At 38.0% G+C, this 16,146-nt stretch overlaps 1 protein-coding gene across 1 annotated transcript in view; it reads left to right on the forward strand.

Annotated features, from left to right (window-relative positions):
* LOC101601675 (A disintegrin and metallopeptidase domain 3-like) overlaps positions 1-12,474 on the forward strand; it is a 70,830-nt gene extending 58,356 nt beyond the window's left edge. The window contains exons 19-20 of the mRNA XM_045130577.1: positions 10,106-10,274; positions 12,426-12,474. Of these exons, the coding sequence (XP_044986512.1) occupies positions 10,106-10,274; positions 12,426-12,474 (218 nt within the window). The remainder of the gene's footprint in view (positions 1-10,105; positions 10,275-12,425) is intronic.
* The last annotated feature ends 3,672 nt before the right edge of the window (positions 12,475-16,146 follow it).

Here is a 16,146-nt window from a genome sequence, read left to right on the forward strand (position 1 = left end):
TTGGGTATCAACCCCTCGTTAGATATACAGCTTGCAAATGTATCCCCTCATTCAGTACTTTGTTTCTTTGCTGGATTATATACTTTGTTGTGAAGAGAATTTGACTTCAGTGTGATTCTGAATTGGTCTGTTTTGGGTTTTTTTGCCTGTGCTTTTGAGGTCTTACTCACAAATCTTTGCCCAAAATAAGATGAAGAAGGTTCCCCCTATGTTTAAATCTACTAGTTTCCTATCATTTCAATGAATGTATATATGCATGCATGCACACATGTGTGTAAGTGTGTTGTAGACCAAAGGGCAATATTGGGAATTGTGCCTCAGACATTGTTTACAGTTTTTGTTTTGGGTTTAATACAGGTTATTTCATTGGCTTGCAATTTATCAATTAGGCGAGACTAGCTGGTCAGTTGGACCTGGGGATAACATTTGGCTCAGCTTCCTTGGCATTGGGATTAGAAGTATGTGCCACCAAAACCAGCATTTTAAGTGGGCTTGGGGTACATACCCCAAGGTTCTCACCCTTGCAAGGAAAGAAGCTTACCAATTAAGCTATTTCCTCAGATCCTAGATGCAAATCTTATATTAATATAAGCAATGCAAGCTAGAGAGATGGTTCAGTGGTTAAGGCTAACAACCTTGATTCAATTTCCCAGTGCCCATGTAAAGCCAGATGCACAAAATGGTGCATACATCTGGAGTTTGTTTGCAGTGCCTAGAGGCCTTGGCTGCACCTTTTCATTCTCTCTCTCCTTGAAAATAATAAATAAAATATTTGAAAAATATAATTGATCCATTTTTTATAGTTGGTGATAGATAGTATTCTAGTTTCTTTTCCCCCATGTGGGCATCCACTGTCTACAGTATTGGTTTTTGAAGAGATGGTCCTTCCTTCAATATATATTACTAGATTACTGCTGTATATTAGCTGGCTGTAAATGTGTTGAATTATTTTTTTGTTTTTCTTTTCTTTTTGGCCTATATGCCAGTTTTTATTGCAGCACCATGTTGCTTAGTTACCAGGATTTTTTTTGTTTTTTTTTTAAACTTTATAATATGACAAGAACAATGAGATGACATTTGGTTATTTTGGGGTTATTTTACTGTATGGTTTGAAGTTAGGCAGTAGGATTCCTTGCTTGTTTTTTTTTTTTTGGATGGTTATGTTGACTGTTTAGGGTCTTTCTATATGTCATATATATCTTAGGATTTTATTTTTTATTCCTATGAGGCCTTCCATTGGGTTTTTAAAAGACTTAGATAGCATATGTAGAGAACATCAGGCAATGTACACATTTTTGCAATATTCTTCTAAAGTATGAAAACACATAACCCATGGTATATTATTCTAGTCATTTGTATTTTCTGCACAAATGTCCTAATGTTTACACTCTAGCAATCTTTTGCCTCATTGCTAAAATTTTTGTAACTACTATAAATTGTTTTCTTGATTTCTGTTCTTTATGGTTTGCTGTTAGTGTATAGAAGAGCTACTTATTGATGCATGAGGCTTTATATCTGGTATCACAGAAGTCTTACATTAGTTTTCTTAAGTCTAATCCTTATTTTAGTGGACTACCTAGACCTTTCTTCACATATCTTCTGCAAAGAGGAGCCATTTGAATTGTTTCTAATTTCTCACTTTTGCACCTTTGCTCTGGCTGAAACTTTCAGTGGTGTCTTGAATGGAGGTGGCAAAGGTGAGCAGGCGGGTCCTGTTTCAACTCTTCTGAGGAAAGAACTCACCTTTCCAAGTGTGATCTGGTGTGAGCTCTGGGATGTTTCTGCATGGCCTCCATGTGCTCTAGTCACAGCCATTGCACACCTAATTTGTTCAAAGCATTTGGTCACAAAGAGATGTTTGGTTTATTTTAAAATGTCTTTTTAACACCCATGGAAAAGATCATGCCATTTTTATTTATTTATTTATTTTGTATTTGTAGTCAGTGAATATGGTCAAATTGGTACCAATTTTAGTGTTCCTTTGTCCTCCCCCCTCCACAGGGACCCTTCTTGTTGGGGTATATGGGTTTTGCATTGTGGGGTTAGCCTTTAGTTTGGGGTAGGAGGAAATGTTTCTGTGTGTCATGACCCAACGTGTGGTTCTGACATTCTTTTCACCCCTCTTCTGCAAATTTCCCTGAGCCATGTTGGGTTCATATTAGGTCTGCTTCCATGTTGAGATCTTGGGAGCCTCTGTGTCTCTGGGTATCTCTTTTGGTAGGGGTTCATTGTTCTCTGTGTCTATCCCCTTCACTGTTGTGCTGGTTACCGGTTCATCTAGAAATCAGCATTCTTGCATATTTCCCAGATTGTTTGTAGTTTTAACTGGGGCCCGTTTGAGGTATGATGGGGTGGTTCTCTCCTTAGGATCTGCATCTATCTGAAAAAGAGAAGCAGATTCTCCAACAGAGAGAAAAGTTAGCACCAAGTAAATGTGATAACCATTGTTTTTTAGAGAGTTTAATGGAGAGTAGGCTCATTTTTGGGTATGGTTCTGACTTGTTTCCCAGCTCCAGCTATGGGTTCCATTCCACTGAGCAGATCAGTTAGCCAAATCAAGAGCAGTTGGTTTCCCACCATGACTATGTGCCACTATTACACTTGTAGATCATGCCATTTTTGTCTTTCATTATATTGATGTGATATCATGTTCATTGGTTTTCATATATTCAACCATCCTTACATGCTTTAAAAGAGTTTATTTAATTTGGTGAATAATTTAAAAAAAAATTTATTTGAGAGTGACAGACAGAGAGATAGAGAGAGAGAGAGAGAGAGAGAGAGAGAGAGAGAGAGAGAGAGAAAGAATGGGTGCTCCAGGACCTCCAGCCACTGCAAATGAATTCCAGATGCGTGAGCCCCCTTGTGCATCTGACTAACGTGGGTCCTGGGATATCAAGCCTAGAACCAGGGTCCTTAGGCTTCTCAGGCAAGAGCTTAACCTCTAAGCCATTTCTCCAGCCCTTGAATAAATTTTTTGATGTGTTCTTGAGGTTTTTGTTTGTTTGTTTGTTTTGTTTCCTTGAAGTAGGGTCTTACTCTAGCCAAGGTTGACCTGGAATTCACTATGTTGTCTCAGGGTGGCCTTGAATTCATGGTGATCCTTCTACCTCTGCATCTTGAGTGTTGGGATAAAAAGCATGTGACACCATGCCTGACCTCAATTTACTAATATTTTAGGAAATATTTGATTTAGTTATTTATATGATAGAAAGACAGAGAGAGAAAGAGGCAGATAGATGATAGCTAGCTAGATATATCTATAGAGAATAGATAAGGAATGGGCACAACAGGGCCTCTAGTCACTGCAAATGAACTCTAGATGCATGTACTACCTTCTTTATCTGGCTTACGTGGGTACTGGGAAATAGAACCTGGGTCCTTAAGCTTTCCAGGCAGGCTACTTAACCACTATGCTATCTCTCCAGACCCCAAATTACCAATACTTTGATTAAAATTTTTATATCTATGATCATCAGGGATTTTGGTCTGTAATTTTACTTTAAAAATTTTTACTGGGGGGCTGGAGAGATGGCTTAGTGGTTAAGCGCTTGCCTGTGAAGCCTAAGGACCCCGGTTCGAGGCTCGGTTCCCCAGGTCCCACGTTAGCCAGATGCACAAGGGAGTGCTCGCGTCTGGAGTTCGTTTGCAGAGGCTGGAAGCCCTGGCGCACCCATTCTCTCTCTCTCCCTCTATCTGTCTTTCTCTCTGTGTCTGTCGCTCTCAAATAAATAAATAAAAATTAAAAAAAAAATTTTTACTGGGTATGTTTATTATACATAATGATGGTTTTCATAAAGATATTTTATATATCATGGACTTTGGCCAAATTTGTACCTCTAAAGCTCCATTTACTCTTCCTGGCACCTCCCTTCTGTGCTTCTAGTACTTCTTATCTTGGATTTCTCTACTTCCAGGGCACATATATGATTTGCTGTGCTTGTATGCACGCAAATGAGAGCTAAGCCTTTCTGAGACCAACTTATTACAGTTAATATAATGATCTCTGGGTCCATCTGTTTTCTGAAAAATCACAAATTTGTCCTCTGTGTCTGAGTCAAACTTCATTATGTATATGAACCACATCCTCTTTATTTATTCATCTATTCACAGAAACTTGGGTTGATTTCATAACTTAGCTATTGTGATGAGTGCCACAGTAAACATACCCCATCATACCTCTGTGGTAGGTAGACTTAGAATTCTCTGCATAATAACTAGGAGTAAGGTAGCTAGATTTTATAATGGTTCTATTTTTAGTTTTCTGTGAAACCTATGCACTGATTTGCATAGTGGCTGTGCCAGATTGCATTTCTAATAGCAGCATGTGCAAAAAGATTGGTTTCCTTAATGATAGTCATTCTATGTGATGAGACAGTCTAGTTTTAATTTGTATTTCCCTGGTGGCTAGGGTTGCTAAACTCTTTTTATTCTTTATTTTTTTTTAAAGATTAATTGTGTGTGTGTGTGTGTGTATGCATGCACCAGGGTCTCTCACTGCTATAAATTAATCGCAGATACATGAGCCACTTTGGCCCTTATGTTATGTGCATGCTTGGGAATGAGATCCAGGTTGGCAGATTTTGAAAACAAGCATCTTTAATCAGATTTTTTAGACAAACACCTTTAACCAATAAGCATTAGACTTTTTTTTCATATGTTTATTTGTACTTCATTTTTGTGAATTTTCATTTCATTGCACCAGCCTATTTATTGTTATTTTATGTTTTGTATATTTAGATTAGTCTAAGTTCTGTGTTAATAAAAAGTTTTACATTATTCTGTTCTGTAGCCTATGTCTCTATACAACTATTTGTTTCTTTTGCTATGCAGAAACTTTTAAATTTCATGCAATACCATTAGTTAATTCTTTTTGTCATTTTCTGAGCTATCAGAATTTATCTTATAAACTCCTTGCCTATTCCTGTATCTTAAAGTATTTCCTCCATATTCTTCTCTAACAGTTTCAGAGTCTTATCAAGTCTTATACTAATGCCTTTGAGCCATTTTGAATTGATTCTTGTAGAGTGAGATATAGTTTCTTCTACTCATGGAAATAAAGATTTGGAGAGAGTGAGAGAGGGTAAGAGGCAGAGAGGAAGAGAGAGAAAGAAAGAAAGAAAGAAAGAAAGAAAGAAAGAGAAAGAGAGAGAGAGAGTAAGAGAAAGAGAGAATGGGCATGACAGGGCCTCCAGCTACTGCAAACGAACTCCAGATGCATGTGCCACCTTGTGCATCTGGATTATGTGGGAATAAAACTGAGGTCCTTTGGCTTGCAAGAAGAAGCCATAACTACTAACCCATCTCTCCAGCATCTTTTTTTTTTTTTTTTTTTCACTTCATGGATTGTACAGTTGGATCACATACTTGGTGACAATTTCCACCCTGGCAGGACTATCTTTTCCTTGAAGGAAAGGATGCCATGTGGGCTCAGGCACACATGACTGTTCTGTTGGAGATAGCTTCAGGGTGCTACAGCTACTGGGATAGGAGTATGTAGTCTCTCCAAAGTAATTTGTTTTCAAGGAGTTGGAAGCTACAGAAGCCTGGGTGAGGAATGGTGTGTTGAAGTGCCTGAGGCAAGAACAGATGTCATAGCTCCTGCCCCTGGAGCAGGATTCTGTCTAGCAGAGGCTCAGCTTTCAAGACGAAGTAGCAGGTTCACAACGTCGGGTTTTTCTGTAGAATATTGCAACCATGTGAACAATTCCATAAGCTGAGCCAAGAGCCTGTGAGGACTGCAGAATTCTGTAGCAGCAAAGGTTTCAGGTATCTCCAACGCTGATGGAGGCTGCTGGGCTCATGCTCACCTGATGGCAGAGAGAAGATGCTTGGTTCCTTATTCAGCCATTCATCCTGAATCTCTGTTCTCTACAGGCTTGCTCCACTCTTCTGTGTTCCAGGGCTCATCTTCAGATGCTCTAATGTGTGTGGAGTTACCTATTTATGACATTGTGCACGTGTGTGGTAGGAGATGAGTTCTAGGTGGGTCTTGAGGCCATTAGCTAATCATTTAAATTTATTTCAGTCTTCGTTTTTGAATCTGTAAATGATAGGCTTATCTTTTTCTTTGATCTTCCAGTTATTTAGAACCAAATTTCACAATTCACACATATTTGGGGAGACTCTCAGTATTTCCTGTGACTAGCAAAGGGCAACTTTCTTGGGGCTTGTGTTCTATGTGCTTATTGGGGCTGTTATATGATGATGTATTTTCTTTGATAAATGTCCCATGTGCACATGAAAGGAATGCACATTTAATACTCTATCAGTATTTTTTATAGAAAGCTGATTACAACTTTATTTTATATAGTGAATAATTTTTTATGGAGCCACCATTTATAGGGTTGTTTGCTAGAGATCTCTTATCTCTCACTCTGGTCTGCCCATGTTTTTGTATTCTGCTTTCTTCATTTTATGCTGTTCTATACCTATATATGGGGCTGCTGTGTAGTCATGATGAATTGACAGCTCTATTGTTACTATATTGCCCTTCGTGTTTTTTTAAAAATTTTTGTTTTTACAGACAGACAAACAGGGAGAGAGAGAGAGAGAGAGAGAGAGAGAGAGAGAGAGAGAGAGAGAGAAAGAGAGAAAGGGCACGCCAGGGCCTCCAGCTGCTGCAAACGAACTGTAGATGCGTGTGCCTGCTTGTGCATCTGGCTAATGTGGGTACTGGGGAATTGATCCTCGATCTGGTGTCCTTAGGCTTCACAGGCAAGCACTTAACTGCTAAACCATCTGTCCAGCCCACCCTTCATAGTTTTAATTTTTATTTACTTATTTAAGAGAGAGAGGCTGATAGAGAATATAGTTATATATCCATTTCAGATTCTAACCAATGTAATAAATAATTGTACTGAACTACTGAGCATAGAGAAGAAACAGAAAATAAACATCTGACAAAGTATAAACTGTGGATTTTTTTCTTTCTCCAAAGGGGCTAGGATTTAATTTTTCCCTGTAAAATTATTATTATTATAATTAACAACATATTTTTAATGAATATATCATGTGTTGGTACTCTCTTTTCCCTTGTCCCTGCCCCCATTTCACTAGGGACCCTCCTCACAGGGGTTTCAAGTATTCCCTATGGAGTTGTGGGTTATGGGATGTAGGAGCAGAGGCCAGTTATTTTGTGGGGGAGAGAATGCCTCTGGGCATGATGTCTGAACCTGAGGCTCTTACAATCTTTCCTCCCCCTCTTCTGCAAAATTTCCTGAGCTGAGGTGTGTTTTAAGTCTATTTTAGTAATGAGCTCGTAGGAACCTCTACATCTCTGCTTCAGTAAGTGTTGAGTATCCTCAGGGTCTGTCTCCTTCACCTTGTCATTGATTATCAGGTTCAGTGTGGAAGCAGCACCCTTGCTAGTCTCCCAATTTCTCTATGATTTCAGCTGTGGCTTGGCTGAAGTGAGAGGGGTAGTTTATCTCTAGTCTTTCAACCTTCTGAAAAAGAACAGATTCCCCAACAGAGAGTGATGTCAGCTTAGTTTAAATGGGTTAAGCAATATATTTAGGGAGAATATCTTTCTCAAACTATCACAGAAAGATATTGCTCTTATTTTTCCTGGCAATAATCCTTCGATTAAACTGCTTTTGTCTGGTGCCAGTTGAGTTTATTACATGTAAAACATAAGTTTGGTATTGCAAGGGAGACCTTGAACCTTTGAACTTTTGAACTGTGAAGACAATGGGAACTTTTAAAGTTAGACTGAATGCATTTTGTATCAGAAGACTGTCATGAGTCTAGGTAGACAGGAACAGAATGTGGTGGTTTGAATGTCAGGTGTCCCTCCATAGCCTATGTGGTTTTGATTAAGCATCATATTCAACTCCCATATGGTAGAGCCTTTGGGAGCTGGAAACATTTTAAAGAAGTGACTCTGGGGGCAAACCTTGATGCTTCTAGGTGGTCACTAGCTAGCTTACTCTTTTTTTTTTTCTTTAAATTATTTATTTTTTATTTGAGAGCGACAGACACAGAGAGAAAGGCAGATAGAGGGCGAGAGAGAGAATGGGCGCGCCAGGGCTTCCAGCCCCTGCAAACGAACTCCAGACGCGTGCGCCCCCTTGTGCATCTGGCTAACGTGGGACCTGGGGAACTGAGCCTCGAACCGGGGTCCTTAGGCTTCACAGGCAAGTGCTTAACCGCTAAGCCATCTCTCCAGCTCTAGCTAGCTTACTCTTGTTGCTACTTCCCAGCTGCTGTGGCAAGATGTGATGCTCAGCATCTGCTCTGCCATGTGTTTTGTGGCATGATGAAACTTTCTCTTGAGACTGTATTGTAATGGAAATAAACCCATTCCTCCCATCAGCTGCTTTGGGTCAGGTGTTTTGTGCCAGCAACTTGAAGGCAATGGCAACGAGTAGTTTTTCATTTCCTGTTGCGTTTAATAAACTGTTTATCTTATTTTACTTATTGTTTTTGTCTATCTTATTTTTGATATGCATTATCTTTCCACTAAAAGAGAGCTCAGCTGGCATCTTTCTTCTGTATAGTAAGAATGCTTAGATTTAGTTAACCCAATGATGAATTAGTTCCATTTAAAAAATATTTTATCTACTTATTTGCAGGGAGAGAGAGAATATGAATGGGAGTATCAGAGCCTCTAGCTGCTGCAGAGTCCAAATACATGTGCCTTCTTGTGTATCTGGCCCTTAACATGGGCACTGGGGAATCTAACTGAGCCCATTAGGCCCTGAAGGCAAGCACCCTAACCACTGAGAAATCTTTCCTTCCTTAGTTCCATTTTTTTTTAAAAGAAGACACAGTCTTCAGGATAAAAACTTATGACAGGAAGCCTTCCTTAGATCCATTGCTAGTTAAATTGTCCCGTGGCATGGGGATGGCATTTTGAGGGAGACAAAGCAATGGAAAGACAGCATTGTAAGTGTCTTATTGTATCCAGTGTGAGACTGGTGCTTGTTTCCATCACTCCAATGTTTTCTGTATACTTACCAATTTATTTCTGGTAATAACAGAACATTCTGCATCAATTTCCATTAGGTAAGTAATTTTTACTGAACAAATGATTGTGTGTGTTTTCATTACTGATTCCATATCTTTTGTGAAGCAGTTAATATTAAGTTATCACTTAATATTTTTCACATAATCATTATTTTGGTGGAAAATTTATTAATATATTTATTTTGTTTTTGGATTGTCTGCTTTCTTTCTTTCTTTTTTGGTAATACTAAGATTTCATTAACTCTATTTTCTCTCTGGTTTTCTCAATAATTACATGTATGTCTTCAAACCACCTTGAGGAATTTCTATTTTACTAATTAGTATAGTATAAATTAGAATAGCATCATTTTTATATAGATAATAAGACAACTGAATCTAGTATACTTCATTTTTTGGTCAAAATCAGGTAGGCCACAGATATCTCAATAATTTTCATAGCCATTTTAAAAATAGTTCTTTTAGTTCACTGTGATTTATAAAATGAAAAACCTACTACTAGAAACATAGTTAAGAAGTTCTAATTAGTAGTTAGTAGGCAAAATTAGAATACTTGAATATGTAAGTAAAGATTGAGTATAGATAAAAATGGCATGTAGATTTTCTGTCAAAGATATTATGAATAGTCATAATATAAATGCTTGTTTCTTATTAATGATAGGAGGTGGTGTGTATTGAGGGTAAATAATTATGTATTACACTTTGGGCCATGAGCACAAAATATTGGTAAACATTTTAAAATTCAAAATTCTTCAACTGTACTATTGGAACTCAAGTTTTAACTGTACTACTTAAATTCAATTTTTTTAATAATTTAAATCACCAATATGATTTTATCACAGTTTTTTATTTATTTACAAAATACTTAGATTCTGTAATCAACATCATATAGATAAGACTTTCCATGTTTCTAATGAAGAAGTAGGTTTCTACAGTACTAATTTCTGCCATCTTTAGTTTTGTGACACCTCTCTACTCCTTGCTTTACCCCAGTTCCCCCCAGACCCTTCCAAGCCCTGAGTTTTGTCCTTTTACCTCCCCATTTGTCCTCACTCCAAACTGCATTCTCGCTTCCTAAACAGTACTACTGAATTGATAATGGCTTTTAAAGAATTAACAAGTACTCTCATGTTTTTAGATAAAGGCATACCCTTGGTTATGAAACGAAAACATGCAAATCATTTTAAAAGGAAACTCTTGTATACTCTCTATGGTTTTCTGCCTTTCCTCATTATAATTGCCATCACTGTGACTAAATTTAACATGGCAAAGGAATTTCCATACAGAGAAAAAACTGTGAGTGGAGAGTAAGTAAATGCACGTTTTACATTTAATATTAAAAAGGTACCTTGGGAAGTATTTGAATGTAGTTAAGCATAGTGTAAGTTGAGCTTCTTAGATACATGATTATTTGGGTTGAACTGCTAAATCTATTGAGTAAGAAGTCTCAGAACACACCACAGCTTGTTTTCAAATCTATTTTCTGATAAACATCCTCCATGTCCCCACAGGACAAACAAACAATTGACACTACTCAGTGAACCCTCAGTACCTTATATAAAATCACATGGGCTAGCTTTATTTCAAAAGATTCTGTTAGCTTCCCAAGCAACCTCATATTCTTAATATTCAAATCCACTTCTTCCCTTGAAGTCCATAATAAGGGCAGTCTCTGGAAGAAAATGCTGTGAATAGAATAATAAAGAAGGTAAAAAAAGAAAAATAAATGAGAGCACAGAATGAGATTAAGTATAGAGTGTACCACACTTGCTATATCATTAGCATTTTTCATGCATTTTAGATTGTAATTAAGTAATTATGCAGCTTTTGTCTTGACCAAAACACCAATGCCAGCCACAATTTGCTCAGTGAGTATTTAGGGCAACAAGAATGCTGAAGTGAGAATAAATAAGAGGGTTGTGTAATCCAATTCTAAAGGAAAACTGTTTGGAATTTTTCCCTCAGGCTAGTGGACTGAAAATAATGATGCACAATCTCTAACAACACCTGTATTGCTCAAAGCAGCTAATATTCATCACAGGGGGAATAGCTGTGGTTAATTAAATTCAGGGTAATATTGCCAATGATTTATACAAACATTTACAGAATAATAAATCAAATTGTTATAAACTCACATATGAAGTGATAACTAGAATGTGTCTGTGTACTGCTTAGACATCTTGTGTACTGTTCATACATCTAAATATGAATGGTTACCAGATCTGAGTTTGGAGAGAAATGTCACAGTAAGGAATCATTGGTTTCAATGCAACAAATACATGCAGCAGTCTTAGTTTTGAAAATCTAGGTGCTTTTGGGGCTGCCAGGGAAAGGAAGATAGGAATTAGAGCTGAGGCACTGAAGTGTGGCCATGACCTTGAAGATGAAAAGCCAGTCATTTTGTGAGGGACAGGTAACCTTCCTGCCTGGGTCTATTCCATCTGCAATAACTACTGTGCCCAGCACAGCTACACCTACCCTTTCTTATGCTTTCTATCTATCTTCTCTCTTAAGTCATATTTTCTCAATCAATTCAAGCAGTTCTAGATCATTCCTTGGATTGATGATTCTGAGTTGGGTATTGAAACCTGAGTGAGTTCAAGAAGAACTTGAATATCATCCACCATCCTTTCCCACAGGAACTGCATGCTGAGGGGTTTTATTGCTGAGGCAATAGAATAAATACTAAAACAGGCTGCTCATGTAGTTTATAGACCCCAAAGGGAAAAACACACACACACACACACACACACACACACCTCATTAACGGAGCTGTAGAGATGGCTTACCTGTTAAGGTGCTTACCTGCAAAGCTAAAGAACCCAGGTTCAGTTCCCCAGAATTCATGTAAGCCAGATGCACAAAGTGGCACATGCATCTGGAGCCTTATACATGGTTACTTGATGGAAATAGTAAAGAGGGCTGTTGAAGAATTTGAAGATGTGTATGTATTTATGTAGAGGTATATGGTAGATATTTTAGTAGCTCATCCCATCTTCTTTGTGGACAAAAAAAGAGGAACATTATGGCTGGATTTTATTTTAAAAGTGTTTTGTTGATCCTGCAGTAAAGACCAATAGTCAACTGTGAAGGGTCCTCAGGGGAATGGGGGCAGGAGAAAGAGAACATTGCAGTATAACCCAATGAGAATATGATCAATATACAAACTATTCATTATATAAAGTTCTCATTTTATTAAAGGGATTTTAGGGCTGGGGAAATTGCTCAGTAGTTTAAGGTGCTTTCTTACCAAAAGTATTTTACAACTTTAAAATGTTAGGTTGACCTTTCAAAAAGACCAAAAGCTGGAATGTAAGCTATTGGCATTGAATATTATGCACAAAGACAGCATTGGCATATGCTAACTGATTACTTTGCATAAAGCTAGCATTTGTCATTTTTTTCAATATTACAGTATTGTTTAATAACTTAAAAACAATGGTGTCTCTTTTAAACAGAACTGTGTCAGAAGACAGCAAAAATAGCAACATCCTGTCACAGAGCTAAAGGTGACCAAAGATTTCCAATTATGAACAAAATGGTATAATTTATTAAATCTTCTGTCATTGTTAATCACACTTAAGTTTGAAAAACTATTATTCCACTACTCCCTCATCCAAACCCCACTGTTATTTTAGTTTCATAATCTAAAGTAATACCAACAGAAAATAACTGACATTAATATTACTTGGGAAATATTTAATGTGAGCTACTGCTAGTCAGATTTTGTAACATTGATGAGAAATGACTTAAGTATTTTCAATATTTTCTTAAAATGTTTATGAAACATTGTACTTTTTGCTTCCATAGTTAAGGATGTAGTTTGTCAACTTATAAGAGATTGTCCCTTCCTGCCCTCTGTCATGTTACATATATTTCTTCCTTACTAAGATGCCATGAGTATTGTTACCCTTATTTTGGAAATAGGGAAATGAATGTGAGAAATTTAAATAATTGCGTATGTGTGCAGATTTTCAATAAGTACTAATTCCTGAATTGTGGAAAGGCAATTCTTTTTCATAAAATGGGATAATGTATCCACATAAACTAAACAAAATTTTAATTCGTATATGTAATAGCCATGATATGACCCACTAGTTCCAAATAACTGGAAAAAAATCAAAGGCTTTCTTTGGTTCCAATGTTTGTTATTTTTATAGATTTGAAAGTTCATTTTAAGTTGTAAATAATGATGGAAAGTTTTCAGAGATAAATCATGAGCCAGGAAAGTGTGTACTATACCATGTGAAGGAGTTAACTTCCTTCCTCACCAATAAGGGCATAAGAGCAGGATGTGGCTGGATATGGTCTTTATTTTACAATTTTTTTCTGGGATGAAGTAGATGAGGATGAGTTCAGTCTCAAGAGAACAATGAAGTAGGTAGGAACCTATTGAGTACACAGGAAAGGTGTGGCAAGGGCAGGATTGGACAATTGAAAAAGAAAAAAAAAAAATGAGAGACATGACAGAGGTGGAATTGACTGGAGTGTGCCTGGGTAAGTGTTTGAGGGTTAGTATAAAAATCTATAAAGATCTTAACATTATTTTTTGAGGACTGATGGATAGTGCATCTAGATCCTTTGCAATGATATATTGTGGGATTACAGTGAAACTCGGTTTGGTTTGGGTGGGGATTCAGAGAGGGGTGAGGTTGACTTTTGTCCCTGTGTGTATGAGGCGATTGCTGGGAAGACAGGGATTTAGAAGTGCTTTTCCTCTACGGCTAGCAAGCAGGCAGATTTTTTTTTTAATAGTTATAATTGTCAAGGTTTTATTATCTGAAACTGGCATGGAAAAGTGGAGTATCACTCAAAAATCATAATATATTTTACTCTGCTTCTTTGTTCTCTCTTGAGAAAATTAAAAAAAAAATCACAACTTCCATATATAGACAATATACTATGATCATATTCTCTCCCTCACCCCGAATGTCCCCTCCACTGAATCCCTTTTTCTGTTTATTAAGCAGAAACTTTGTTTGGACACATCATATGCTGGTACCACCCTTCTCTCCTCCCTGGTCTCACTCCACTGAGCGCCTTTCTTAGAGGGACTGCTGGTGTTCACCCTGTGCTTGTAGCCTGTGAGCTGTGACAGCAGCAGGAGGTCACTGTGCACAGGGGCAGCGTCTCTGGACATTCCTTCCTACCCTGTGGCTCTTACGTTCTTTCCACACTCTCTTCCACAAACCCCCCCGAGCCTTGGTGGATGTGCTTTAATTCTACTTCAGTGTTGAGCTCTCAGCAGCTTCTGCGTTTCTGTTGCAGTGCATTTCGAGTATCCTCAGTGCCTGTTTGCATCACCCGGGCGCAGGTTAACAGTCTCACCATGGAAGCCACACCCTGCCTGTCTTACCATTTCCTCTGTGGTTTCACCCGGGTCCTGGCTACTGTGTGAGAGAGGTGGTTCAACTCCTGTCATGGAGTCAGCTGTGTCTTCTTGTCTGGTTGGTAGCTTATGGTTGTCCTTAGTTCTTGCTGCTTTCTGAAACAGAAAAAATAAACAGATACTCCAACAGAGTGTGAGATCAGTATAGGTTAAAGTGGATAAGCATTGTTAATTTAGAGAGATTTTGATGGGCATAGTGTCAAATTTGGACGTTGGCTAGTGGGAGATTCTGATTGGACTCCTTTATCTTGGTCTCCATAGGGTTTTGACTTGGTTCCTTTCCACTGAGTATATCTCACAGCCAAGGAAAGAGCCATTGGTTACCCACCTAGGCTGTGTACTACCATTTCACATCCTGTGTACATCTTGTCAGGTTGGTTGTTTTCCAGTAGTAGTGTCCTCTAAAAGATATAACCCTCATTAATAGCATGGAGGAATTTTCTGGTGAGAAGTGTCCTGGATAGGGTGGGATGAATCCTAATCCTAAAACATTTAGCTCTAGCTTGCAATCCCTTGTGCCAGAGAGTGGTTACAATCTACATGAACTGGTGATCTAAGAGACCTATGAGGTCTTCAAAACAAACTAGGCTTCTATCAGAGAACTTCATTACCCACCTTAGGTCAAAGGTAAGACCTTGTTGATGAAGACACATGCAGAACATGAAGAGACCCAGGTAGTCTGAAATGAAGCCAGTTTCCAGATGGTCTGCCCACATAGTGCTGAAAAGTTCTACATAAGCTGCTTGGTGAAAATGGACAATATTATTGTAAGCAAGCTGGCAGATTTTTTATAACTCTTTTCTTTCCCTGTAAATTTTCTTTTACTCTTTAGAAACTGTAAATTAAATATACATTTATGTGGCCATAAAAACTTTACATTAAAAAGAAACTTTACAAAAATCCCTGGATCACAGGCACAGATGGCCACACTATGGTCATTGTCTAATGCTTATTTTATTATGTTTGTTAGTTGTGTACTTTGAGTTGCTTTCAGTAATAATATGATGAATGTAGCATTTCTACTTATTTGTATTTCTTTTATAGCAGTAACTGTGCAGTACCAGAGAGCTGCAACGGAAGCATGCCATCAGGAAACTCATAGTTAAATGAGCTGATCCAAGGATGAAAAATCAACCCTTTATCCTCTTTGTTGTGGCTTATGGTTTTCAATTTCATGAATACAAAAATAAATCCTGTGGCTGGAAGTGCACAAGCTTTGTGTCTGAGAATTCTTCTGCTTGCCAAGACTCCCTCTTCAGAAAAGCGCAGCTGAATCTTTTGAGGCAAGAACACTGTAACATTGTAAGCTGAAGGATTCTGTTGATGCTTGTAACTACCCATACAGGTGTCCATGGCCACAAGCTAAGGCACCTCTGTCCTCTCCAGTGGCTCTGTATCCATCTCAGGTTTCATAATACTGAGAAGCACTGGTGGGTACAGCCAGCTTCTGTAGATTCCATACAGCAACCAGCATCCTTTCTCTTTTCAAGGAAGTTCCTAGCTCAGTCTCTGATCACAGATACAGGTGATACTTCCATGGTCTCCAATAAACTAAGTTTAATATAGTTCTCTATCTTTTAGTTGAAGTAATTTTCTATGAATTGTTGAAACATTCCATTGAGGGAAGAGGGAGGCTCATACCCCAGGAAGCCAAGGAAACCTATCAGGCTCAGAAAACTCACTAACATTTCAGAAAGTTAAGAGACTCACAGGCCCCTCTCTGAGGTTACACAAGCAATTAAGGAATCACTGGAGGATAGCATAGTTCTATTCAGCTTCCTGGGAGCTTT

Source organism: Jaculus jaculus, chromosome 12, assembly GCF_020740685.1.
Source record: "Jaculus jaculus isolate mJacJac1 chromosome 12, mJacJac1.mat.Y.cur, whole genome shotgun sequence".
NCBI lineage: Eukaryota > Metazoa > Chordata > Mammalia > Rodentia > Dipodidae > Jaculus > Jaculus jaculus.